Source organism: Ceratotherium simum, chromosome 22 (assembly GCF_057802395.1).
Source record: "Ceratotherium simum simum isolate JZ-2026a chromosome 22, ASM5780239v1, whole genome shotgun sequence".
NCBI lineage: Eukaryota > Metazoa > Chordata > Mammalia > Perissodactyla > Rhinocerotidae > Ceratotherium > Ceratotherium simum.
In genome coordinates, this window is record NC_141921.1 from 5286191 (window position 1) to 5307204 (window position 21014).

The 21014-nt window shown below is 42.8% G+C and overlaps 1 protein-coding gene across 4 annotated transcripts; it reads right to left on the bottom strand.

Moving 5' to 3' along the window:
• Nucleotides 1-972: 972 nt before the first annotated feature.
• LRRC42 (leucine rich repeat containing 42) lies at nt 973-20462 on the bottom strand. Of its 4 annotated transcripts, XM_087445890.1 has the most exons (10): nt 20293-20462; nt 19013-19045; nt 17251-17413; nt 14384-14870; nt 9755-9886; nt 8439-8557; nt 7123-7211; nt 6534-6647; nt 3128-3212; nt 973-1472 (listed from the first exon to the last, which is right to left on the bottom strand). In XM_087445890.1, the coding sequence occupies exons 4-10, from the start codon at nt 14854-14856 to the stop codon at nt 1198-1200; spliced, it is 1287 nt and encodes a 428-aa protein (XP_087302016.1). In that variant the 5' UTR covers nt 14857-14870; nt 17251-17413; nt 19013-19045; nt 20293-20462; the 3' UTR covers nt 973-1197. The 4 variants fall into 4 exon arrangements, with proteins under 4 accessions (XP_087302016.1, XP_014649277.2, XP_087302017.1 ...); XM_014793791.2 differs by lacking the exon at nt 17251-17413; XM_087445891.1 differs by lacking the exons at nt 17251-17413; nt 20293-20462 and adding an exon at nt 19332-19518.
• Nucleotides 20463-21014: the final 552 nt, after the last annotated feature.

A 21014-nucleotide genomic window follows, 5' to 3' on the forward strand; every position in this document is an offset into this window, starting at 1 on the left:
CTTTTAAGGATGGAATAAGGTCTAGAGCAGCACTGTTTAACAGAGATATAAGGCAAATCACAAATGCAAGCCACATAAATTTTCTAGTGGCCACATTAGAAAAATAAAAACAGGTGAAATTAATATTTTTAACATCAAAAGTATCATTTTAACATGTAATCAGTACTTAAAAATGGAGATATTTTCCACTTATTTTTTTGTACTTTGGTATATCTGATATCCAGTGTGTATTTTACAGCACATCTCAATTTGGACTAGCCACATTTCAAGTGTTCAATGGCCACATGTGACTAGGGGCTACCATATTCGACAGTAAAGGTCTAGGGCCTTGCTACTCAAAGTATAGTCCACAAATTAGAAGCACTGACATCATCTGGAAACTTGTTAGAAAAACACCGAATCTCAGGTGCCACTCCAGACCTACTGAATTAAAATCTGCATTTGAGCAAGATCCTCAGGTGATTTGCATGCACAATAAAGCTTGAGAAACACTGGTCCAAGGCAAGTCATTGGCCTCAGTTCCTCACCTGTCAAATACAGGTGATAATCCTCACTTTGCAGGACTATTATGAAGATTCCTGGCAGTTTACTTCATAGACTTAGTAGCTGGGATTTAAATAAATGGTAACTATTATTTAAGAAGGCAATGTAACAAAGTGGGCTTTAGTTGGACAGAAAGTATAAATTCTAGTCCTGTCACTTTAAGCTCTGTGACCTTGAACAACTCACTTGAGGCTGAGTTTTCTTAACTCTCAATTGGGGCTAATATCTACCTTCCATGGTTGTTGTGAGGACAGGGCATGGCAGATAGGAAGCATTCAATAATGGTAGCATGTATATATATATCCTAGCGGCTGGGTCACACTGGGGTAGTAACAATCATGCAAAGCTGCCTTGTTAGTTCACATGGCCTTCCACCCCAAACTGAAGTGTTATTTCCTGTGGCTCCAGTCTATATTTCACAAGCAGAACTTATGGAGAGCAAAAAGGTTTATTTGAAAAATTACTATGTATTGAAAATATACATTAGAAATTATTACATACTTCCATAGCATTCCCCTCCCCCACCACAAAAGTAGAAATATCTGCTTGCTATGCTAATACCATAGGTAAATTCAAACAAAAAGGAAAACGTCATCGGCCCCTTTTCCTCATACACTAGAGTTGGAGGGCAAAAGGTCAACTTATATCTGCCAATCAATAGGAATTTAACAAGTCCCAGTCTTCCATGGCAAGACACACGTATTTCTGCTTTGCAGACTGTGACGAGTTATTCTGTTCCTTCTCTGGCTCCTCAAGAGCTCTCTTCTTGCTCGTCTTTGACTCCTGGCTTGAGACAGGTTCACGTTTCAACAATGGCCCGTGGCAGTCTGGGGCTTTCTCTCTGTAGAACTGGAGTTTCTCAGAAGAGTTCATGTGGGTGTCTGCCAGGGGACACTTCCCTAGGGCTTCTGTTCGAGCCCGCTTCCCATCTGTAAGAGTGACAGAAGAGAACGGCGATGAGTTCACCATGCTGGCATGATAATGCCTGCCTAAATCTAGAGAGATGATCCAAGGAAACGACAAAAGCCCCAACAACTGATGTCTGGGCTAATTTTATTCCCTTTCCCATGCCCAGTAAAGTTGACAGTGGCATACGCACTAGCACAGGCTGAAGGCATGTACTCTGCCACTTCCTGGGTAAGTGACCTTGGGCAAGTGACTTAAGATTCACTTTTCTCAACTTTATAAGGATATAAAACCTATTTCATAAGAGTGATGTGAAGATAAGTTAAATAACATATAAAAAGTGCTTAGCACAATGCTTGGCACATAGAAAAAGCTCAAAAAATGTTAGCTATTACTATTCAAAATCTGGACTTGACTTTGTCTTCTAAGAGCCAAATTTGTGGCACAACTCTAGCAAATGATATCACCTTACTCTGTATTTTTTGGTATGCCCTGGATTCTTCTTATTTTGTTACCTTTTTTCCCCCCCTCACTTCAATTTCATCTAACTCTTTTTTAAAAAGTTATGGTAAGGGGCCAGCCCCGTGGCTTAGCGGTTGGGTGCATGCACTCTGCTACTGGTGGCCCGGGTTCGGATCCCGGGCGCGAATCTACGCACGGCTTCTCCAGCCATGCTGAGGTTGTGTCCCACATACAGCAACTAGAAGGATATGGAACTATGACATACAACTATCTACTAGGGCTTTGGGGGAAAAAAAAAGGAGGAGGATTGGCAATAGATGTTAGCTCAGAGCCGGTCTTCCTCAGCAAAAAAGAGGAGGATTAGCATGGAAGTTAGCTCAGGGCTGATCTTCCTCACAAAAAAAAAAAAAAGTTATGGTAAAATACCTATAACATAAATGTCCTATTTTAACCATTTTTAAGTGTATAATTCTGTGGCATTAAGTACATTCACACTGTTGTGCAAACATCACCACCATCCATCTCCAAAACTTTTCCATCTTGCAAAACTGAAACTCTGTACCCATTAAACACTAACCCTGTTACCCTCCCCCTAGTCGCTGGCAACCACCCTACTGCCTTCCGTCTCTATGAACTTGACTATTCTAGGAACCTCATGTAAGAAGAATACAGTATTTGCCTTTTTTTGACTGGCTTATTTCACTTAGCATACTGTCTTCAAGTTTCATCCATATTATAGCATGTGTCAAAATTTCCTTCCTTTTTAAGGCTGAATAATATTTCATTGTATGTAAATACTACATTTTGCTTATCCATTCACCTGCCGATGGACACTGGGTTGCTTCTACCTTTTGAATACACTTAATTCGTTTTTAATCTCTACACTCTATCTACTTTTGTACCACCACAAATCTTTTTTGGAACAAGATGGGATATAAATACATACACACATACATACATTTGATAAGCTATTTTCAAAATAAAATAAAATAAAACCATTAAAAATAATAATAATAAGCTATTTTCCTGGTGCAGGTGCTCAAAGCTAAGTGTAAACTTATACTGTATGCTATGTTGAGAGAATACAAGTTTTGGTCATCTAATTAAGTCAATTCTATCATAATTTATTGTCCCACTGAGTGAAAACGGATGAACTGCTTTAAGGGTGCAAAATAACTTAAAGGCAAAAAACTCCAAAGGAAAGGGAATTTCTCACAGAAGCGCTGAGCTGCTGCTCGAGGCTCCGAGGTTTCTCGTGGCTTCACAGCTTCCGAAGTCACACGCTCCCACTGCAGAACAATCTAAAATGTATTTGGAAAGATTTGAATCTCAACAAAACCTCCAGCCTTGAATCTCAAGCCTTCCTTGTTCCCCTTGCTCCCCTTCCATAAACACAAACCCCTGTGGTAATCCTACTTGAGGTGATCAGTGATAAGAACCAAGTCAAGTCTGGATTTTCTATTTTAATGCAGGAGTTGGTCAGACTACATACATTCAATATATGTATTTGCACAACTCAGGAAAAATCTATAGAGCTGACTCCCTGTCTATTTTCATCTCTATTCCAAGCTAGAAATAAATTGCATATCCTTAAACTAAATACTAAAATTTAAAACCTTAGTCATAATACTTTTCACACATTCCTAGACTCACTTTCATGCCTTAAAATACACTACCTGAACTCAAACTCTTGTATGTGTGTAGAATGCCCAAGTTTCCATATTCTCACACGTCACAGTCAGTTTCCATTTTTTAAAACTGTTACAAATGTATTTTTATTATAAGCTACTAAAAATTCTTTTGGAAATTTGGCTGAATACAAACTATGCATAAATAAAATAAAGGTAGATGATTATTTCACATATATCATGAATAACAAGAATTTGAATATTTCTCATTATGGTATGCAATGAAATGATCACAAAGAAAGACAAGAAAAACATTTTCAGGACACAGAGGCAGTACAATGCAGAGTTTAAGAATACAGTTCCAGAGTTAACTCCACCACTTACTAGCCAGGGCACTCCTGGCAAGTGATTTAATTTGTGAGTCTCAATTTCTTCATCTGTAAAATAGGGATTAATAACCGTACATACTCCATCAGGCTGCTGTTAGGATTAAATGAGATAACATGCATAAGCCGTTTAGCACAATGTCTGGCACATAGGAAGCACTCAATAAATTTTTGTTTGTTTGTTTATTTTATTTTTTCCCCCCCAAAGCCCCAGTGGATAGTTGTGTGTCGTAGCTGCACATCCTTCTAGTTGCTGTATGTGGGACTCGGCCTCAGGATGAACGGAGAAGTGGTGCCTCGATGCGCACCCGGGATCCGAACCCGGGCCACTAGCATCGCAGCGCGCGCACTTAACCACCAAGCCACAGGGCCGGCCCCACTCAATAAATATTACTTGTTATCCCTTCTATGATACCTTCCTGATTATGGAAAATGGGGACAAATCTAAGAGAATGCCAAGATGGAACAGCTGAGTTTGGCAACTCAGCGGGCAGTGGGGAAAATGGTGCTTCCACTAACAGAAATAAGAATGTCAGTAGGAAGAGCTGTTCAGGGAAGGGGAGGAAGAAAACGAGTCTGGTTCGGAAAAGCTGGATCTGAGGTTCCAGGCAGAGATTTATGGATGATATTTAGGAAGGGGTCCAGGGTGAGAAAGTAGTCATCCCTGCAGGGACACTTAAGGCTCTGAGAACAGTGAAGATCATGGGGAGAAGGAGGGGAGATAGAAGAGGAGAGGAGGAAATGAGGACTCAGCAAGGGCCAGAGGGAGAAGCGGGGAAGTTAGGAGAGAGCCAGAGGAAAGCCGAGAGAGAGAGAGCACGAGGCACGCCTGTTTGCATCAACGCTGCAGAGAAGCCAGGCGGAGGAAGAAGGAGAGCACGTGCCACCTTCAAGAGAACTCCTGCAGGAGAGCAGTGCGGCCAGAACCAGGTTACAAGGGACTGAGAACTGAGTAGGCAGTGAGGAGGTGGGAGAGACAAGAATAGAAAACGAGTCACCACTGTGCCGGGGTGAGGCACAGGTTAGAATGAGGGTAGCTCCAGCATATTTATACACAGAAGGAAAGCAGCCAGCAGAGGGTGAGACTGAAGTTGCAGTGGGGCAGTAGAGGGAAATAATTACTAGTAAAACATCACAGAGGAAGCTGGAGATCTTAGGAAATAGAAGTGAAAACAAAACAAAAACAATCCTAAGGGCTTATCACTGGAATACGGTGGCACAGCTGTCCCCCTTACATAGGAGGGAGGTAGAGTAAGGCTAAATAAACAGAGAAATTGTGAGACAGAGACAGGGCAGTAAGGGGACTCCTGTTAGATGGCTTCATTTTTCTGTGTCACCCACTGAGAATGAGGCAGGAGGAGAAGGGAGCCAGCCTGAAACAATTTAATAAGGGAGCAACAGGAGATGGAGGAAGCACTGCTGCCAAGCCCCAGAGGCCCTGCTGAGCTGCACGGCGTGAAGCTGCACTGGGCCCAATCAGCTCACTTTCAGGCCGGGCTGCCAGGTATTTTACTTCACCCTTCCCAAGCTCTGCAAGAGAGGTCCTGGTCTCTGCATTTTACAGATGATGAAACAGAGACTTAAAGCTGCCTGAAGTCATACAGCTATTGGGTTGTTGAGCCAGGATCCCACACCCAGGTCTCTTTGACTCCATAGCCTATCCTCTTTCTACCATGTCACCTGCTACCCAACTACATCAAGCCTTTCTTACAACCATCCCACACCTGTCCCAAGTCCACTGGATACATCTCGCATTCACCCAGGGCTACAAACTGCGTCTGGCAATGCACTGCAGTGATTACCTCAGGAGGCAACTTCTGCACCAACTTCAAAGTACTTCTGAAACACAGACTCACTGGCACCCTCCTTGCTTACCTACAGGAAGGTGACGCTACAATCAGGCAGCTGGACAGGCCCACCATCATGCAGCATGAACCAAGGAGGGATCCGGAACAAAACAGTCTGGGGGGGTCCTCTAGGCCTCCACCAAGAAACCTCGGTTTCAAGTGTCTGGAGAAAGGACCAGCCACAGGCAAGCTGGCATCTACTGGTGCTGTGCTACTTGGTCACCCTCTGACCTCCTACTTAAGTCTGTACTTTACGACGTTGAGAAAGACCATCAAGATGAGAGTCAAAGTTCAGCCAAGAAGTTGAAAATGGGAAGGCTCAGTGACAGACAGACAAAAAAACATTTCTTCACTAAGTTTCTGGTAAGAAATTTGCCCAAAAAAGGGGAAGAGGCAGATTTGACTCCTTATCAGTGTGACTTATTCTCTTTCCAGTATATACACATTGCTAAGAGAATCTGACAGCTTTTTTGTGTAGCAAGCCAGAATTCACTTATTTTCTGAGTCATTTATAAGAAGGCATTTTCTCCTAGGTCCAATAAAGACAAAGCACAATCTAGTGACAGAAGCATGAGATTTAACGACCGGCATCTAGCACCTTTCCTTTAGTAGCTGGGTCAGTTATAGACCATCAGCGTCTCTGATTTGACATAACAGGACAATTCAGCCAAGGAATACCATGAGGATTAACATACTGAATAAGACGTTTGAAATTAAAATGAAAAGCCATATTAACTGTAGGGGAGAAAAATCTGCATTACCTGGTCAGCCCAGCCCTCTGTCTTGCAGTTACTGTGATCAAATTCCTTCAAAGGCACTTTAGAGTGAACAAGGCCTATGTGGGTCTGCAGCTTGTGTTTGATGGCTTTGATGTCCTAGTGAGGGAACAACAGAACAGGAACACACACCTCTGGTCAATTCTTACTTGTTTTTTTTTTTTTTAGACAGTTTATTTTATTTTATTTATTTATTTATTTTTAATTTTTTTGTGAGGAAGATCAGCCCTGAGCTAACATCCGATGCTGATCCTCCTCTTTTTTGCCAAGAAAGATTGGCCCTGGGCTAACATCCATGCCCATCTTTCTCTACTTTATATGCAACGCTGCCACAGCATGGCGCGACAAGCGGTGCGTCAGTGCGCGACCGGGATCCGAATCCACAGACCCCAGACCGCCGAAGCGGACTGCGTGCACTTAACTGCTTGCGCCACTGGGCTGCCCCAATTCTTACTTGTTTTCAGTAGCAAATAAACACTACTATAAATATCAGCCCTTTCTAAACACCAATTAGCAGAAGTAAAATATCCAACTGTGAGTTTGGAAAAGTAAGAGAAGGGAGCAAAAGTCTTACCTTGATCCCCGTCCCAGAGATATCTAAGCAGTTTAGTTTTCTAAAAGAAAAGAGGTATCCAATTCCTGCATCTGTGATCTCAGGGTTACCTGGATGACAAAAACATAGGTAATATTCCGTTACAGCATAACTATTGCTAAAATGCCAACGATAAGGTCAGAAAAAAAAAACCAAACAATGATAAAGTATAAAACATTGAGTGAGCACACTTTTCAGGGTAAATTAAATATATGGATCTTATCTTTATCCTATCTGCAATATGGAGGAGCCACACTAGATAATCCTTAAGATCCTTTATAGCTCTAACTTTCTAGGAGCTGGAGGTTAGCAGAAAAATAAATGAACCAGGTGGGTTTTAATTTGGAACCATACAAAAACAGCATATATAAATGTATTAAAATGGTACATCAGACTTTGTTCACAGCCATTTCACCTCCAAAGTAAAAAAGATTTATTTTAAAAAAATTTTCAAAGGTATTAGACACAGAGACTATTACCACTCTTACTAACTTGCATTTTTTTCAGAATCTTTTCTTACATATTCCCTTCTCACATCAGAGTACTACATTTAGCACTGAGTCCGCAAGGCTGTGAGCCCAGGGCCTGGCACACTGCAGATGCTCAAAAAATGTGCTGAATGAATACACTTCCCTGGGAGGGAAGACATCTGTTATTACCTTCATTTTACAGAAACTAAAAGCAAGGTTCAGAGAGGTTAAATAATTTACCAAGGGCACACAGCTGCTAACAAAAGTAGCAGAGCAAGGAGTGTCCTCTGACCACAAAATCTGCTCTTTCTATTCTTTTGACACTCTACCATTCTGTCACATATTCAATGGATGCTCAGTTAAATCATAAATGATCTCTATCAGCTTTCTACCACTGGAGTCAATATCTGGTTAATCCTGAGTAAGTTATCACAATTGTGGTGTCATCCAGATTTTCATCAAGCAAATATTGATTCAAAAAAGACCTAGCTGACACACATTACAGATCAGAAATGCAAAGAAAGTAAAGATGAGCCACATGTCCTTTCTATATGCTATGAATATGATGAAAGGCTGCCCTGCGTGCACATAGTGAGTGGCATGGATGAATCTGTAAGAGCTTTTCCTACCCTGAAGAGGTGGCAGCACACCAGGAAAGGTATCTGGCCAGGGGTCAAGAGCCTGGCTACAGTCCTGCTCTGCTACTAACTTATCATGGCACCTAGGAAAGTCCCCTCACTTTTATCACCTCTAACATGAAAAAGAACTAGATGATTTCTAATGCCATTCTTCCAACATTAATAATCTATAATTTCTAATAAAACTTACAAGATAAGTCTAATAATGTTAGATTTTCCAGGCCTCTTTTCATCACTCGAACTGGTGCTGTCATTTTCCGCACCCCGGCATCAGATAAACAATTATCCTTCAGGTGGAGTTGAGTTACACTAGGGAAACAAAGTCCATAAATAATTACTTAAACAGAGTTTGAGAAAGTGTAGGTATGAGAACATGCTTTCATAAATTTCATTAAAAAATACAAAATATCCTGGACCTCCTGCTATTTCACACTCAATACACTTAACAGACTTAAAGATCTTTTGGTGCTATTTCAGTTACTAAGTGAGGGTTAACTTAGCAATCAGAGTCTCATGTAGTACTCATCTCAGATGGCAGAGGGCACTAACGGTATACGGTCGAATGAGGTAAACGGACTTCATGAAGGGGATAAACATACCTCGCTTAACACAAAAGCTGCATTCCTGACAAATCCTGTTGAAAACCAAAAACACTAAATATGTCAGGAAGGTCTGCTAAAGAACTCTTAGGAGATTCTTTTTGCAAAGCAAACAATCTTTTAACTAGCTTTATAAATCTAGATTTTTCAGACTGGGTTTTTAAGGATATCCATAACCCAATCCATAGAGCTAACCTGAAACTGGTGTATTAATGTGCTTCACTGTCCCACAGACAACAAGAAACATGAACCTTTACTAACCTCACACAAAAATACCTCTGGACGGGGCTGTGGGTAGGTGTCCCAGAGGCAGGCCCCAGGTAGTGGGTTAGACTCAGGCCTGTAATGCTGTTGTCATTCTGGGTGTTAACGAAACCACAATGGAATCCATCTGGCCTTCTCTCTGTTGGCCAGACTGGGTAACCTGAGATCAGTCGGACTATTTGCAAATGGTATGAACTTGGCAATTTCTTTCAATTATGGTTCTTGGAAAGGATTTATTTGACTGTCTTTAATAGTGCGCTTTTTAAATAACTTATAGTTCATTGATAGTTAAAATTGAAAATGATAATGATTGTAGAAAATTGTATAACTTCTCATCTTTTGTCAGAATCAACTAGGACTGAACAAATAAAGGACAAAATCATTTTTCAATCTAAGTAGCTTCGAGTACTTCATGTTGAAATAAAGCCTATTTAGAAAAATGAACCAACTGACTTACCTTCCTAAGAATTGTCCAATTATACTGCTTGTACCAAGTAAACGGAGATATTTTCAGTTTTAGGAAAAATATTACCAAATAAACACAGGATTGGGAAGTAATTAGCATTCTTCAAGATGATCCCATTGGATCATCCTTTAAAAAACTAATAAAAGAATTCATCTACAAGTGGTGGCAAGGCAATACCTAGACAGGGCCTCATTGGTGAGATGTTCTAGAAGTTCATGTTCATCTCCAAGCTTGCAACAGGAAAGATCCAGGCAGGTCAGCTCCCGGAAAGACTTAATCTCCTCAAGTTTTTCTGAAATCACCAGATATCTGTGGGGCGGGGAGAGCAATCAACAGCTTTTCCTTTCCTTCTTTTATAACATCACCATTTGTAGTTTTGTGTTAGTCAACATTGCATCAGGACAAGGTACTATGTAATATGCAGACTTCACTGATCACCATGTGGGCACAGGTTGAATTTTTTAATTAGTAAATGCCTTGAAAAGTCTTTTTACATGAAGGTGGAATGAAAACTTTAAATAAATAAATAAAATATATGAGCAAAAGAAAGTCATAAGAGAAAACCTCTGCTCTGTTAGCAGACAGACAGACCTTGGTGTTGGTGTTGGGACCTTACTGGAGAATTTCCAAACTTTAGAATACTCCATCATTCTTTTAAGGTTGTTTTTTATCTAACGCTCAATAGCTAATGGTCTGACAACTGGAACAGGGCCAAGAACTCTGGGTTCTAATCTTCACACCACCAAGAACATACCAATAGATATCTGGCAGATCACTTCTTTTCTACTCAAACACAGGCTTGAGTAGCTGCCCACCCCACTATGCCTCTGTTATCCTGCGAACTTTACTCTGCAAGTATGGGCAGCATGACTACCACAGGGACTCGCTCTAATCCAGACAGTTAAGACCAACAACATGTGAGCATGCACAATTTAATTACTCTGGAGCACCTTGCCAAACTGTTATCAGGAAGCATCAGAGAGGCCTCTGGAGAGGAAAAGGAGATTAAAAAGGCATTCCACAGCCCAGGCTACGGCCTCCACCCTGCTTCCTAGTTGTTCATCTATTTCAGATGACGTCACTGAGAAAAAATGAAAAGGGATTAGGTGCGACAGGAAACAGAGAGGAGAGGATCCTAAGAGAACAGGGAAATGGACTTGTGGCAAGAGCATGCCTTTCCCATCCACTTTCCTCATGGATGTCTAGCAGTTTCCACCGCAAGATGGTATGGTAGGATCAGTGGGGTTACACCTAAAAGTGTTCACATCTCTCTTCTGTCAGCAGGATCATAATTACCAAAAACGGTATGGAATAATCTGAGAGCAAGAGGGGAGTTAGATCTCTTTTCTTTCTACTTTCAACCAAAATAAGATGTACTGAACCTGATCGCCGGCCTGACTGCTAGGTACAGATGGCCTGGGGCACTGATACCTCCTCTAAGCTGCCTGGTGACCAAGCTCAGCTGGGTACACAAATGAGCCTTATTTACTCAGACTATTTTAATTGCTGTTTTCCATCTTCCAATCACAGAGTTGAAGGGTTAATGGGGATTTGGGGGATTACCGGCAATCAGAGAAAGGAAAACACACATCCTTTGATCAATTAACCAAAAGATTTTTAGTAATTCTGAAACAAGGGTTATCTGTCAAGGACATAACAATGTGTAACATGATTAACAACACTACAAACATCAAGGCTGAGAAACCAACATGCAAAGCCACAGATACTACTAGATGCTTATCCAGGACATAACCAAAGCTCTAGTCTTGCTCACACTAGTCTTCCACTTTGCCCCTTAGAGAGTTCAGAACAGTGTAGTGGAGAACCAACAGAAGGAGTACTGACATATTTTAGTGTCAGACAGACCTGAGTTTGGATTCTAACAACCTTAATTACTCATGTGATTGTGAGAAAGTTACTTAACCTCTCTGAGCCTCAACTTCTCCAGCTAGAAAATGGGGTTGATGATTACTTCTTTTCAGGATTAAGAAAATTAGAAACAATATTCCAGAAGTACGTAGCATCTTATAGGCCCTCATTAAATGGTAACTATTACAATTACTTCAGTTATACAGGGTGATATTTTAAGGAAAACATACTTGCCTCCCTGCGACCACCAGTGGGATTAGAAATCACTGGAGTTTCAACACAGGGAAGAGATAGTTTTGTAGGATTGGAAGCCAGTTACAAAGACACTGGCTTCTCCTTCTGGCAGGCAGCTTTGTGACCCAACCTCAAGACAGCAAGTGCCCGCACCTACTCAATTATCTTATTTTCAATTATCTTCTCAAGCTCTTTCCCTCTGATCTGAACACTTCTGTGCTGGTAAAACCTTTGCTGCTGCAGCTTCAGCCCTGGATTGCAAATGCAAACCCAAATGTCCTACCCTCTTCCTATTTTGCACTGGGGATTCAAAAGGAGAAGTTTTTGATCACAATTGAAAATCTTACTCTTGTTTCTGAATAAGACAGCACAGTGTGGAACTGTCGCAATAAAATATTAGCCAAAAGATTATGTTAAAATGTTTCTTATATTTTTCTGATTATAAAAGTAATACACGTGCCCTGGAGAAAAAATTAAGAAAATATAGAAAATTATAAAGAAAATTAAAACCAATTTCAATTCCACTATCTAGATTACATTTCAGTGTGTTTTTCTTTTATCTTTCTATATATGCAATACATATAAAAACTGCTATTTTTTTAAACAAAATTGGGATCATATATGCAATTTTAATTTTAATTTTTTCACTTATTATATAATGAACATTTCTCCATATCATTTTACATGATCTTTGAATATTATCTTAACAGTTATATATTTCATCATATGAATGTACCATAATTTGCTTAACTGATTTCTTATTGTCGGATATTCAGCTTTCCGGTTTTCACTACCACAAACAGTACTATAAGGAACAGCCTTACGTAAAAATATTTGTTCCCCTACCTGATTATTACACTAGAAATTAGAATAGATTTTTAATCAATGGAATTAATGGGCAAATAAATGGTATGGATGTTTTTAAGGCTCCTGATACATATTGCCACACAGCTTTCCAGAAACGCTACACTAATTTATGTGCTCATCAAACATGAATGAAAGTGCTATTCTCATCCAATCTGACCACCGGAACAGTACGCAGACATCATAAACGGATAAAAGGATTTTCACTATCATGAGAAATCCTTAAGCTATAAATGATCAGGTGGGTGAAAAAAACAGAATACAAGTTGTAGATAGAGTATATTCCCAAATGCATAAAGATATATATTTGAAAATGGTTACCATGAATAGTGGGATTACGAATTGAATATTACAGTTTTATGTATTTCCCAAATAGTATGTATTCTCTTTATAAAATAATTCTAAAACAAGGTATATATCATAATTCTATTTTTCATTGTTCTAATTTTTCTACAATGAACATAAATAACTTGGAATAAAAAATGAACGAGTAAAATGTACTTTAAATGTATGAACTACAGTGAAATATTGCTTGGCTTTTTCATTTAGGCGAGGTAATGTTTTTCTTTCCCCTGGCAGCAGCCCTAGGCCGAGCCATGCCTGAGAGGTTCCATAAGGTGCCTTCTCGGTTCCTGAGACCTTGGCTCTGTTCTTGTCTGCGTGTATTTTACATCTTGTCTTTATAAAGAATAATATTTGGCCTGAGTTAAAACTATTAATTCTATGAGCCGATTAAATAAAGACTGCTTCTTTTCTATTTTTTTTAAGTATATGAGCTTAGCTTATGCTTTCTAGTATGACTTTCTCCTTTTTTCTTCCATACTCTTTGTTTAGCCTTGTTTTAATGGTCAGATTGATTGTGCATCTTAATAGTAAGCTACCTTTCACATTTTCTAATCACAAAAAAGTTCATATAGTGGTATACCATACAGTTATTTAAAAAAGCTACAGGTATTCATGGTAAATGATTTTCAAAATATGTGAAGAAAGCAAGGTGCATAAGAATGTAAGCAGTGTGCTGCCATTTGTATAACAAAGGGGAGAGCTATACATGCATGTGTACGTACAGAACATCTCTGGAATGATATAGAAGACACTGATAACAGTAGTTGTCCCTGGGAAGAGGCAATAGGAGATGAGATGGGAGGGAAGCTTATGTTTCACTTTACACCTTTTTGCGTTTGTGTTTGAATTCTTTCCATGTCCTTTTTTCCTAAGTTTTTTAATTAATAGATGCTTTGAAAGTCATTTTACATGATGGTGGAATAAAAACTCTAAATAAATCAACAAAAGTCTATGAGCAAAGTTAAGTCACAATAGAAAACATCTGCTCTGTTAGAAAACAGGTAGACCTTGGTGTGGGTTTTGTGACCTTATTTGAAAATTTCCAAACTTTAAGATACTTACAATTTTAATCACTCATTCTTTTATCTAATGCTCAATATCCAGGGTCTGAAAACTGGAACAGGGCCAAGAACTCTGGTTACTAAACTTCACATCCCCAAGAGCATACCCGGAGATATCTGGCAGATCACGTCTTGTTTTTCTATTTTCTCTTACCAGGAAAGTTGGTAGAAGAGTATTTTCTATCTAATGGAGGAACTATGGCAGTCAACTAATCCTTGTAAAGTGTTTTCAAAATAAAGCTAAGTGTTGTCTGGGAGGGGGAGGGGGTTAGAAAGACAGTGATTCCTCTCAAAATGGCCCATCAATTTGTGTTTGGAAGTTCTAAATTGAAGTGCTATTTGATGGGAGAAGCCCCCAAGCCCACTAAGCCCCAGCACTTGACAGTATTAACACACCCAATAAAATACCCAATATCCTAATCTGAACACCCACCTGTTTCGCAAACACAGGGAGCAAAGCACCAGACTTCCATAGGCCTCAGTGAATTTCTGTAAAGCCCTCAGCCCCGCACCTGGCTCTGTGAACTTCTGTCTGGCTTCAGCAGCAGAGAACAGCTTTTCAGCAATCTGCTCAGGAAAGCCAATGAGGGAATCAATGTGATCAACATTGTCGGAGATGAAGCCCAAGACAAGGCTGAAGAGAGATTTGGCGGAGTACCGAAGATTCCCCTCCCGGGTGTACGTGAAGATGAAATGATCAGTCTTCTCTTTCTGTGCAGTATCATCTTCCCTGTTCATGCAAAGCTCCACAGAAAAGCCTTTGGGAAACAGTCTGAAAGGCCTTGGCTTCTGCAGGCTACTCCCGACGCCATCCAAGGCCAGATTGACCATGTGCAGCTGCCCATTTTCTCGCACATAGATGGGCCCTGGGTCCAGGTGATTTTCTGAGTTGAGGTAGTAAGACATTGTCTTGGGTGTGACTGTAAAGGTAAGGTGCAAGGAAAGCAAATCCAATTAAAATGCCATTTGTAACATGTAACTTCATCTTGCTGTGCCCAGAGCTTTACGAGCCTACCTGGCAGGCCCTGTGGCTGGTTTGGGGAAACGAAGCTTACAAGTCGCCTATGAACTCTGGCACTGCAGGTTGCCTCTATTGCCTCTACCTGGAACGCCCTTTCCTACCCTCCTGTTTCTCTTGTCTATCTGGTAAACTCCTATCCACCTTTCAAAAGCCAGCTCGAATCTCATTTCTAAAATTCACTCTGAGGAAGTTATCACAGAAGCAGACAGAGAGTCATCCACAAGGAAAGTTGTGGCAGCATAGTCAATATTTGCAAAACAGTTCGAAACAACCTAAATGTCCAACAACAGGAATGTATTAAATAAATTATGATACATCCATACCATGGAATATTATGCAGCCTTTAAAATCGTAGAGTTTTTGTTGATTCATAAGTTACAAATGGTACGTATGGAATTAACTATTTGTTTTTTTGGTTTTTTTTTGGTGAGGAAGACTGGCCCTTAGCTAACATCTGTTGCCAATCTTCCTCTTTTTGCTGAGGAAGATTAGCCCTGAACTAACAGCTGTGCCCATCCTCCTCTATTTTGCATATCGGATGCTGCCACAGCATGGCTTGATAAGTGGTATGTAGGTCGGTGCCTGGGATCCGAATCCACGAACCCTGGGCTGCTGAAGCAGAGCACGTGAACTTAACCACTACGCCACCTGGCCAGCCACTATTTCTGTTTTTCAAACATGTTTATGCACAGAACAAAGACTAGAAATTAATAACTCCCTTGGCACCTTCCACACACTTCTTTGTTGCACTTGGCTCACTGTTCCACTACTGATTTGTTTCTGGGCTTGTGTTCTGCTGGTTTGAACTCCTTGAGAGGGTCATGTTAATTCATCCAGACTCCCTAACAAAGTGCTCTGGCATGTAATAAGCCCTGAGCAGATATCTGTGGAACTAAAGTTTACTCATTTGCTAAACATTACATAGACCACAAGCAACCAGGTTTTTTGCATCTACAAATAAAGACCTCCATCACAAGAGCTAAATAAAAGTTATTCTAGCCCTTGGAAGCATCACATCTATTAAGGCTCTATTAGGGGACTTCTAAGGTAAGGAAAAATATCAAAAACAGTTGGGTATGTATGCAATCATGTGGGCAACATTTTGTGCCCAAGTACTAATTGAAATAAATACTTGTTTTCCTGAGGAACTGTGAGATTTCAAAATACATGAGAAATTGAAATGAGTATTTCAAATTATTTATGAAATTAAAGTACCCGAAAGTATTTATCATTTCCACAACAATTTAAAGGGAAGAGAGACGTAAACTTTAATATAATACAGGTCAAAAAGCTGCCATTATCTCTAAAAGACTCTGACTGACTTTTGGAGTGAAGTAACCCAGCTTCTTCTGCATCAGTGCAGGGCTAGGACACGGCTCTGATGCCACTTAAAAGCGTCAGCAAACAATCAAGTCAGTGATCAAAGATGCCGTCTCTGGAGATCAAACAGTGATCCTGTTTGCAGGCATCAGTACCATCCACATTTCTCCCGAGGATAATTGTGTGTGTAAAAGCACATCCGAAAGGAGGGCCCTGCCTAGCCAAGTGCCTCACCTTTCCTGCTCATCTCCTTATGCCCCACTCTCTGGCCAGGCCACAGCACCAGGTAAGCTGGCTGTGCTTTCTTGCCCCACTTGGCCCTCGCCCATTCTGCTCCCTTTGGCTGGGATACCCTTCTCTGCTTCCCTGACCTGCCTAATTTCTACTCACCATTTACACTCAGCTCAACCACCAGCCTTCTCCTGGAAAACCTTCCCTAACCCCTGCACCAGTGCATGCCTGTCTGGTTTTCCCAGAGCACCAGTGTCTCCTTCTATGCAGCACTTAGCACCATGTACTATGTCTGCTCACTTGCTAATGTTCCCAGAGCTGGGAGCTCTTTGAAGGTAAGGCACTTATTTGATTTGTCTCTCTTTCCCAGGCCCAACACAGCACCTAGTAGTGAGTAAGCCCTCAAAAGGTATTTGTTGAACCAAATGAGAGGAAGGGTGAGACCTCAAAGGGACAGACAGAGCTCTGAGCTGCAGGGACTGCTGATACTGTTGCTAGGAGCCAGCTCCTCTTCCAGGCAACAGCTGCAGGCTCCTCCCCCACTTGCCAGACCCTTCTGCAGGTGGCAGAAGCAAAGCAGATGATGGGAGTATATTGTTACTGGTACTACCAGGGGGGAAAAAAAAATCTAGAAACTAGAAAAAAAAATTCCTGTCACAGTGCCAGCTCTTACAACCCATAGTCTTGCCAGTATTCAGTGCCTGCTGCTAAAGAGATGCCTCACTTACTCTAAGCTCTTCTTCCAGTAGCAGTAAGCATCTGGCCCCTTCAACCTCAGACTTTAATCCTGACGAAGAGATAAAGCGGATCTCCTTCGGTCTTTATCCCTGTGATTGGACATTCAGAGCCCTACCCTACCTGTAGATCAGAAAGCAGACACCAGGCATGGCCCTAAAAAGGAATGACTTAATTTTAATAGTAGAAAGGCAAATTCCATGGAAGATAACATATTATAACGGATCAGCACACTACAAGCTCCCTGACAATGAAACAGGGTCTGCCCATCTGTATTACCCCTAACCTTCACCCCTAAAAATGCCTTCCACAAACTTGGCAGTAAAATGGACAAATGGATGAATGGATGACTACTGCTGCTAAAAATCAGAAAAGTCTGATTCCATCCAGCAGAGGGCAGAAGCAGATCGGGACAAGAGTAAGGATGCTAACCCAAGCTGCCCCAAATCCTGGCAGCTTCTGCTTCCATGGATCACTGTCAAAAAACGGCACAGTTCTGGCTATATTTTACCTTTAAATTACTCATCAAATGCTAGTTCTCTTTCTTAACGATGAAAAAAGTCCAAAATTTCCTGAAGAGTAAATCCACATCATCTGTCCAGAAGCCCCAGGCCTCTCTGTTCTTCAACTGTGGTACTTAAGGAACTGACTCTGGTTCAGGGAATCTTGGTGACCTTTGATTTCTACTAAATCTATGCATCTTGCATTCTCCCAATAAGGAGTTTCCTGAGAGTTTGCGAGGTACTATAAAACGATCTAACAATTAAATTAAAGTTTAAGCCTTCCAAGGTTAAGAACCATAAAGACAAGAGAATTCCACACAAAGCTTCTGTACTTGGCTTTGCTTGTGCCCGGCTGATTACAGGGTGGTCTATTATAAACGGGCCCCTTCAGGAGACAGGGCCTGTTCTAAACCATGGCAAAACCGCACACAAACTGGAAAATTAAAGTAATTAGTATCTGCAAGAATAACAATGTCCAATGTAGACCTGCATTAGCTATATTTTCTATCAGATCGACAGAGTAACAGGGGCATTCTGATAAGTCTCCCAGCCCCCTACAGAGAGACAGTTTTGTAATCCATACAACATCACAGAAAAATACCACAATAGTGCATGTTCTAGTAGTTGGTCATCACAAAGGAGCCAAAGTTACCACGAAGCAAGTCATTTGAATAACACGCAAGATAAAATAATTGATAACTAAATATGACAGCTTTTTAGACCTTGAAGCCAGTTTACCAAGCAAAAAGCATGACTATTCCAGTCAAGTGGACTGAGGGGAGTGAGGAAGGGAGGCAACAGGATTAAAACTGTGAGCTGAGTCTATGGCTATCTAATTTGAAGAAAGAGAGAAGAAAATGCCTGACTTTAGTAGATAAAGAAAGTTAACAATCCCAGAATAATAAATCACAGTAATGATTACGATGATAATGAGAACGGGTGTGATAGCTACATTTATTAAGCACCTACCAGTTGCCAAGCACTGTGCTAGGTACTATATAAAATGATCTCACGTAACCCTCAACAATCCCATGAGGCCGGGATTGCCACTGAACAGATGAAGGGGCTCAGAGAAGTAAAGCAACTTATTTAAGGAACAGAGCTAGTAAGTGGCAGAGCCAGAATTCAATCTCAAGGCTGTATTCCTCCAAAGCTCAAGCTCTTTCCACCGCGTGATGCCGTCTCTCAACAATAAAAATATGACATCAGCCTTCAGGATAAAACAAAGATGTTAAAAATTAATCTCACCCACCTGTTTGATCCTTCTGGAATTCACGGGTTCAAGCTAGGGGGACAGGGAGGAGATAAAAAAGCAATGGCCATCTGAGGAAAGAGTTGGCAGGAACAGAGCCAGGACAGAGCTACACCGAGGCCTCCCCTCTTCCCTCTGCCAGGGCAGAAATTACCCACATCCACACACCAGGAAAGCATCTGTCAACCCATGGCCTTCATCCCAAGGCTGCAGACACCCTTGGTTTATTTGGAAATGCAGTATTCTTGAGAAAATTTCTAACATAATAACCTGAACAGAAACTAGCTCCAAACCACCCATAACCAACCAACAATCTTACCTTCACTGCTCTGTGTCACCACCATTATTCAATTTTCAACTCCTCTCCTTATTTTTTCCCTATAGCTTATACTTTCCTACCTGCCTTCTCACCCATACCCTCTCCTCCCCTGAGCTCCAGAGGGTCACACCACAGCCAGCTCCCTACTTCCCTCCAGGAACATGCCAATCTCTCCTACATCTTGACTCTTTTACAGTTTTTCTCCCCTCTAACTCTAGAGTTTCTCACACAAAATTCAATCCCCACACCAAAAATCCTAACCCCCCCCACTCCCAGCTCCCCTGCCCCCGCATCTAAACCCTTCCAATCCTTCCATGATCCTGAAATGTGGCTGCCTGTAGCCTAGACCCAATCCCACCTCCACCTGCCTCTCCGCCCTTCCCCACACCATTCCACCCCAGCCCACTCTAACCCCCAGCACTCTTCCTCTGTCCTTCACCGTGTTCTTCCCTTCCTCCCACTCTCTGGGATTCCCTCTCCTGGGACCCCAATCTCTCCACCTCCTTCCTTGTTTTCTGCCCTCAACCTTCAAGCCCCCCTTCCTTCACCCCTCACCATGCCCAACTTCACAATCCACAGCCCCAACTTCTTTCTTCCCTGCTCCCAAGACCCCACCCCTTCTATTCTAATCCAAGACCCTTTCCCCCTTCCCCAGTACTGCAGTTCTCCATCTCGCTCTAAATTCCCACGCATGCCCCTCCCCAAGGCCACCCCAGCTAATCCTGCTCCCTTCTCCCACCCCGGCCCGGAACCCCAATTCTCATACGGCCCCAGCACCCCGACCCCACCCTTAAACCCATCTCTCACACCCCTGTCTCCTCATCCTCACACCCCTCACCCAACCACACCCCGACCCCGTCCCTCCAGCTCTTCCCCTCCCCCACCCCGCCCCTCCCTCACACCCCGCCCCCACTCGCAGCCCCGGGCTCCGCGAGCGGCTCAGCCCGCGGCCGCCACCTACCTGTGCCCCTGCCCGGGGCAGCGAGTGGCAGCTCCTCGGTGGCGGCTCCCTCCTCCCGCGGCGTGGCTGAGGGGGAAGCGGCTGGGCGCCCCGGGCACAAAGCTGGGGAGGGTGGGACGGAGAGAGGGTGGGAGGAGGGAGGGGGCTGGGGGCGACCTGGCGCCCTGGGACCGCGGGGCGGCGGGGTGGGGGGAAGGCTGGGCAGCAGAGACGCGCGTGCGCGGGACCCGGCATGAGGGGCGGGGCCGGGCCTGGAGGCGGGGTCGGGCCAGGGCAGGCGGCCGGAGGGCTGGGTTCTCGGAGAAGTGGGGCTGCGCGGACGTACTTGCGCGAGGGCGGGTCCTGTGGGTCTTGCAGGCCCCAGGGATCGACCCCCCTGGGGCTGGGAGGTAGAGCATGTTCAGTAACTAGCTTGTCGAAAGGCGCTTGGGCGGGGCTGCACAGCTCAGCCCGCGAAGTGGAGCACGGGGGCGTGGCGTGGGGCGGGGCCTGAGGGCGGGGTGGAGCGAAGAGCCGGCGCCGGGAAACTCTGAGGTGGCCGGGAGGGGGCGGGGCGGGGCTGAGGGCCGGGGCGAGCTGCGCGGAGTGGGGCGGGGCCTGCGGTTGAATTGGAGCGCAGAGCCTGGAGTAGAGTTGTGCGCGCGCCGGGGAACTCCGTGGTGGCCGGGGGGCGGGGGGCGGAGCCTGCGGGCAGGGTGGAGCGAAGAGCCGGGAACGGAGAT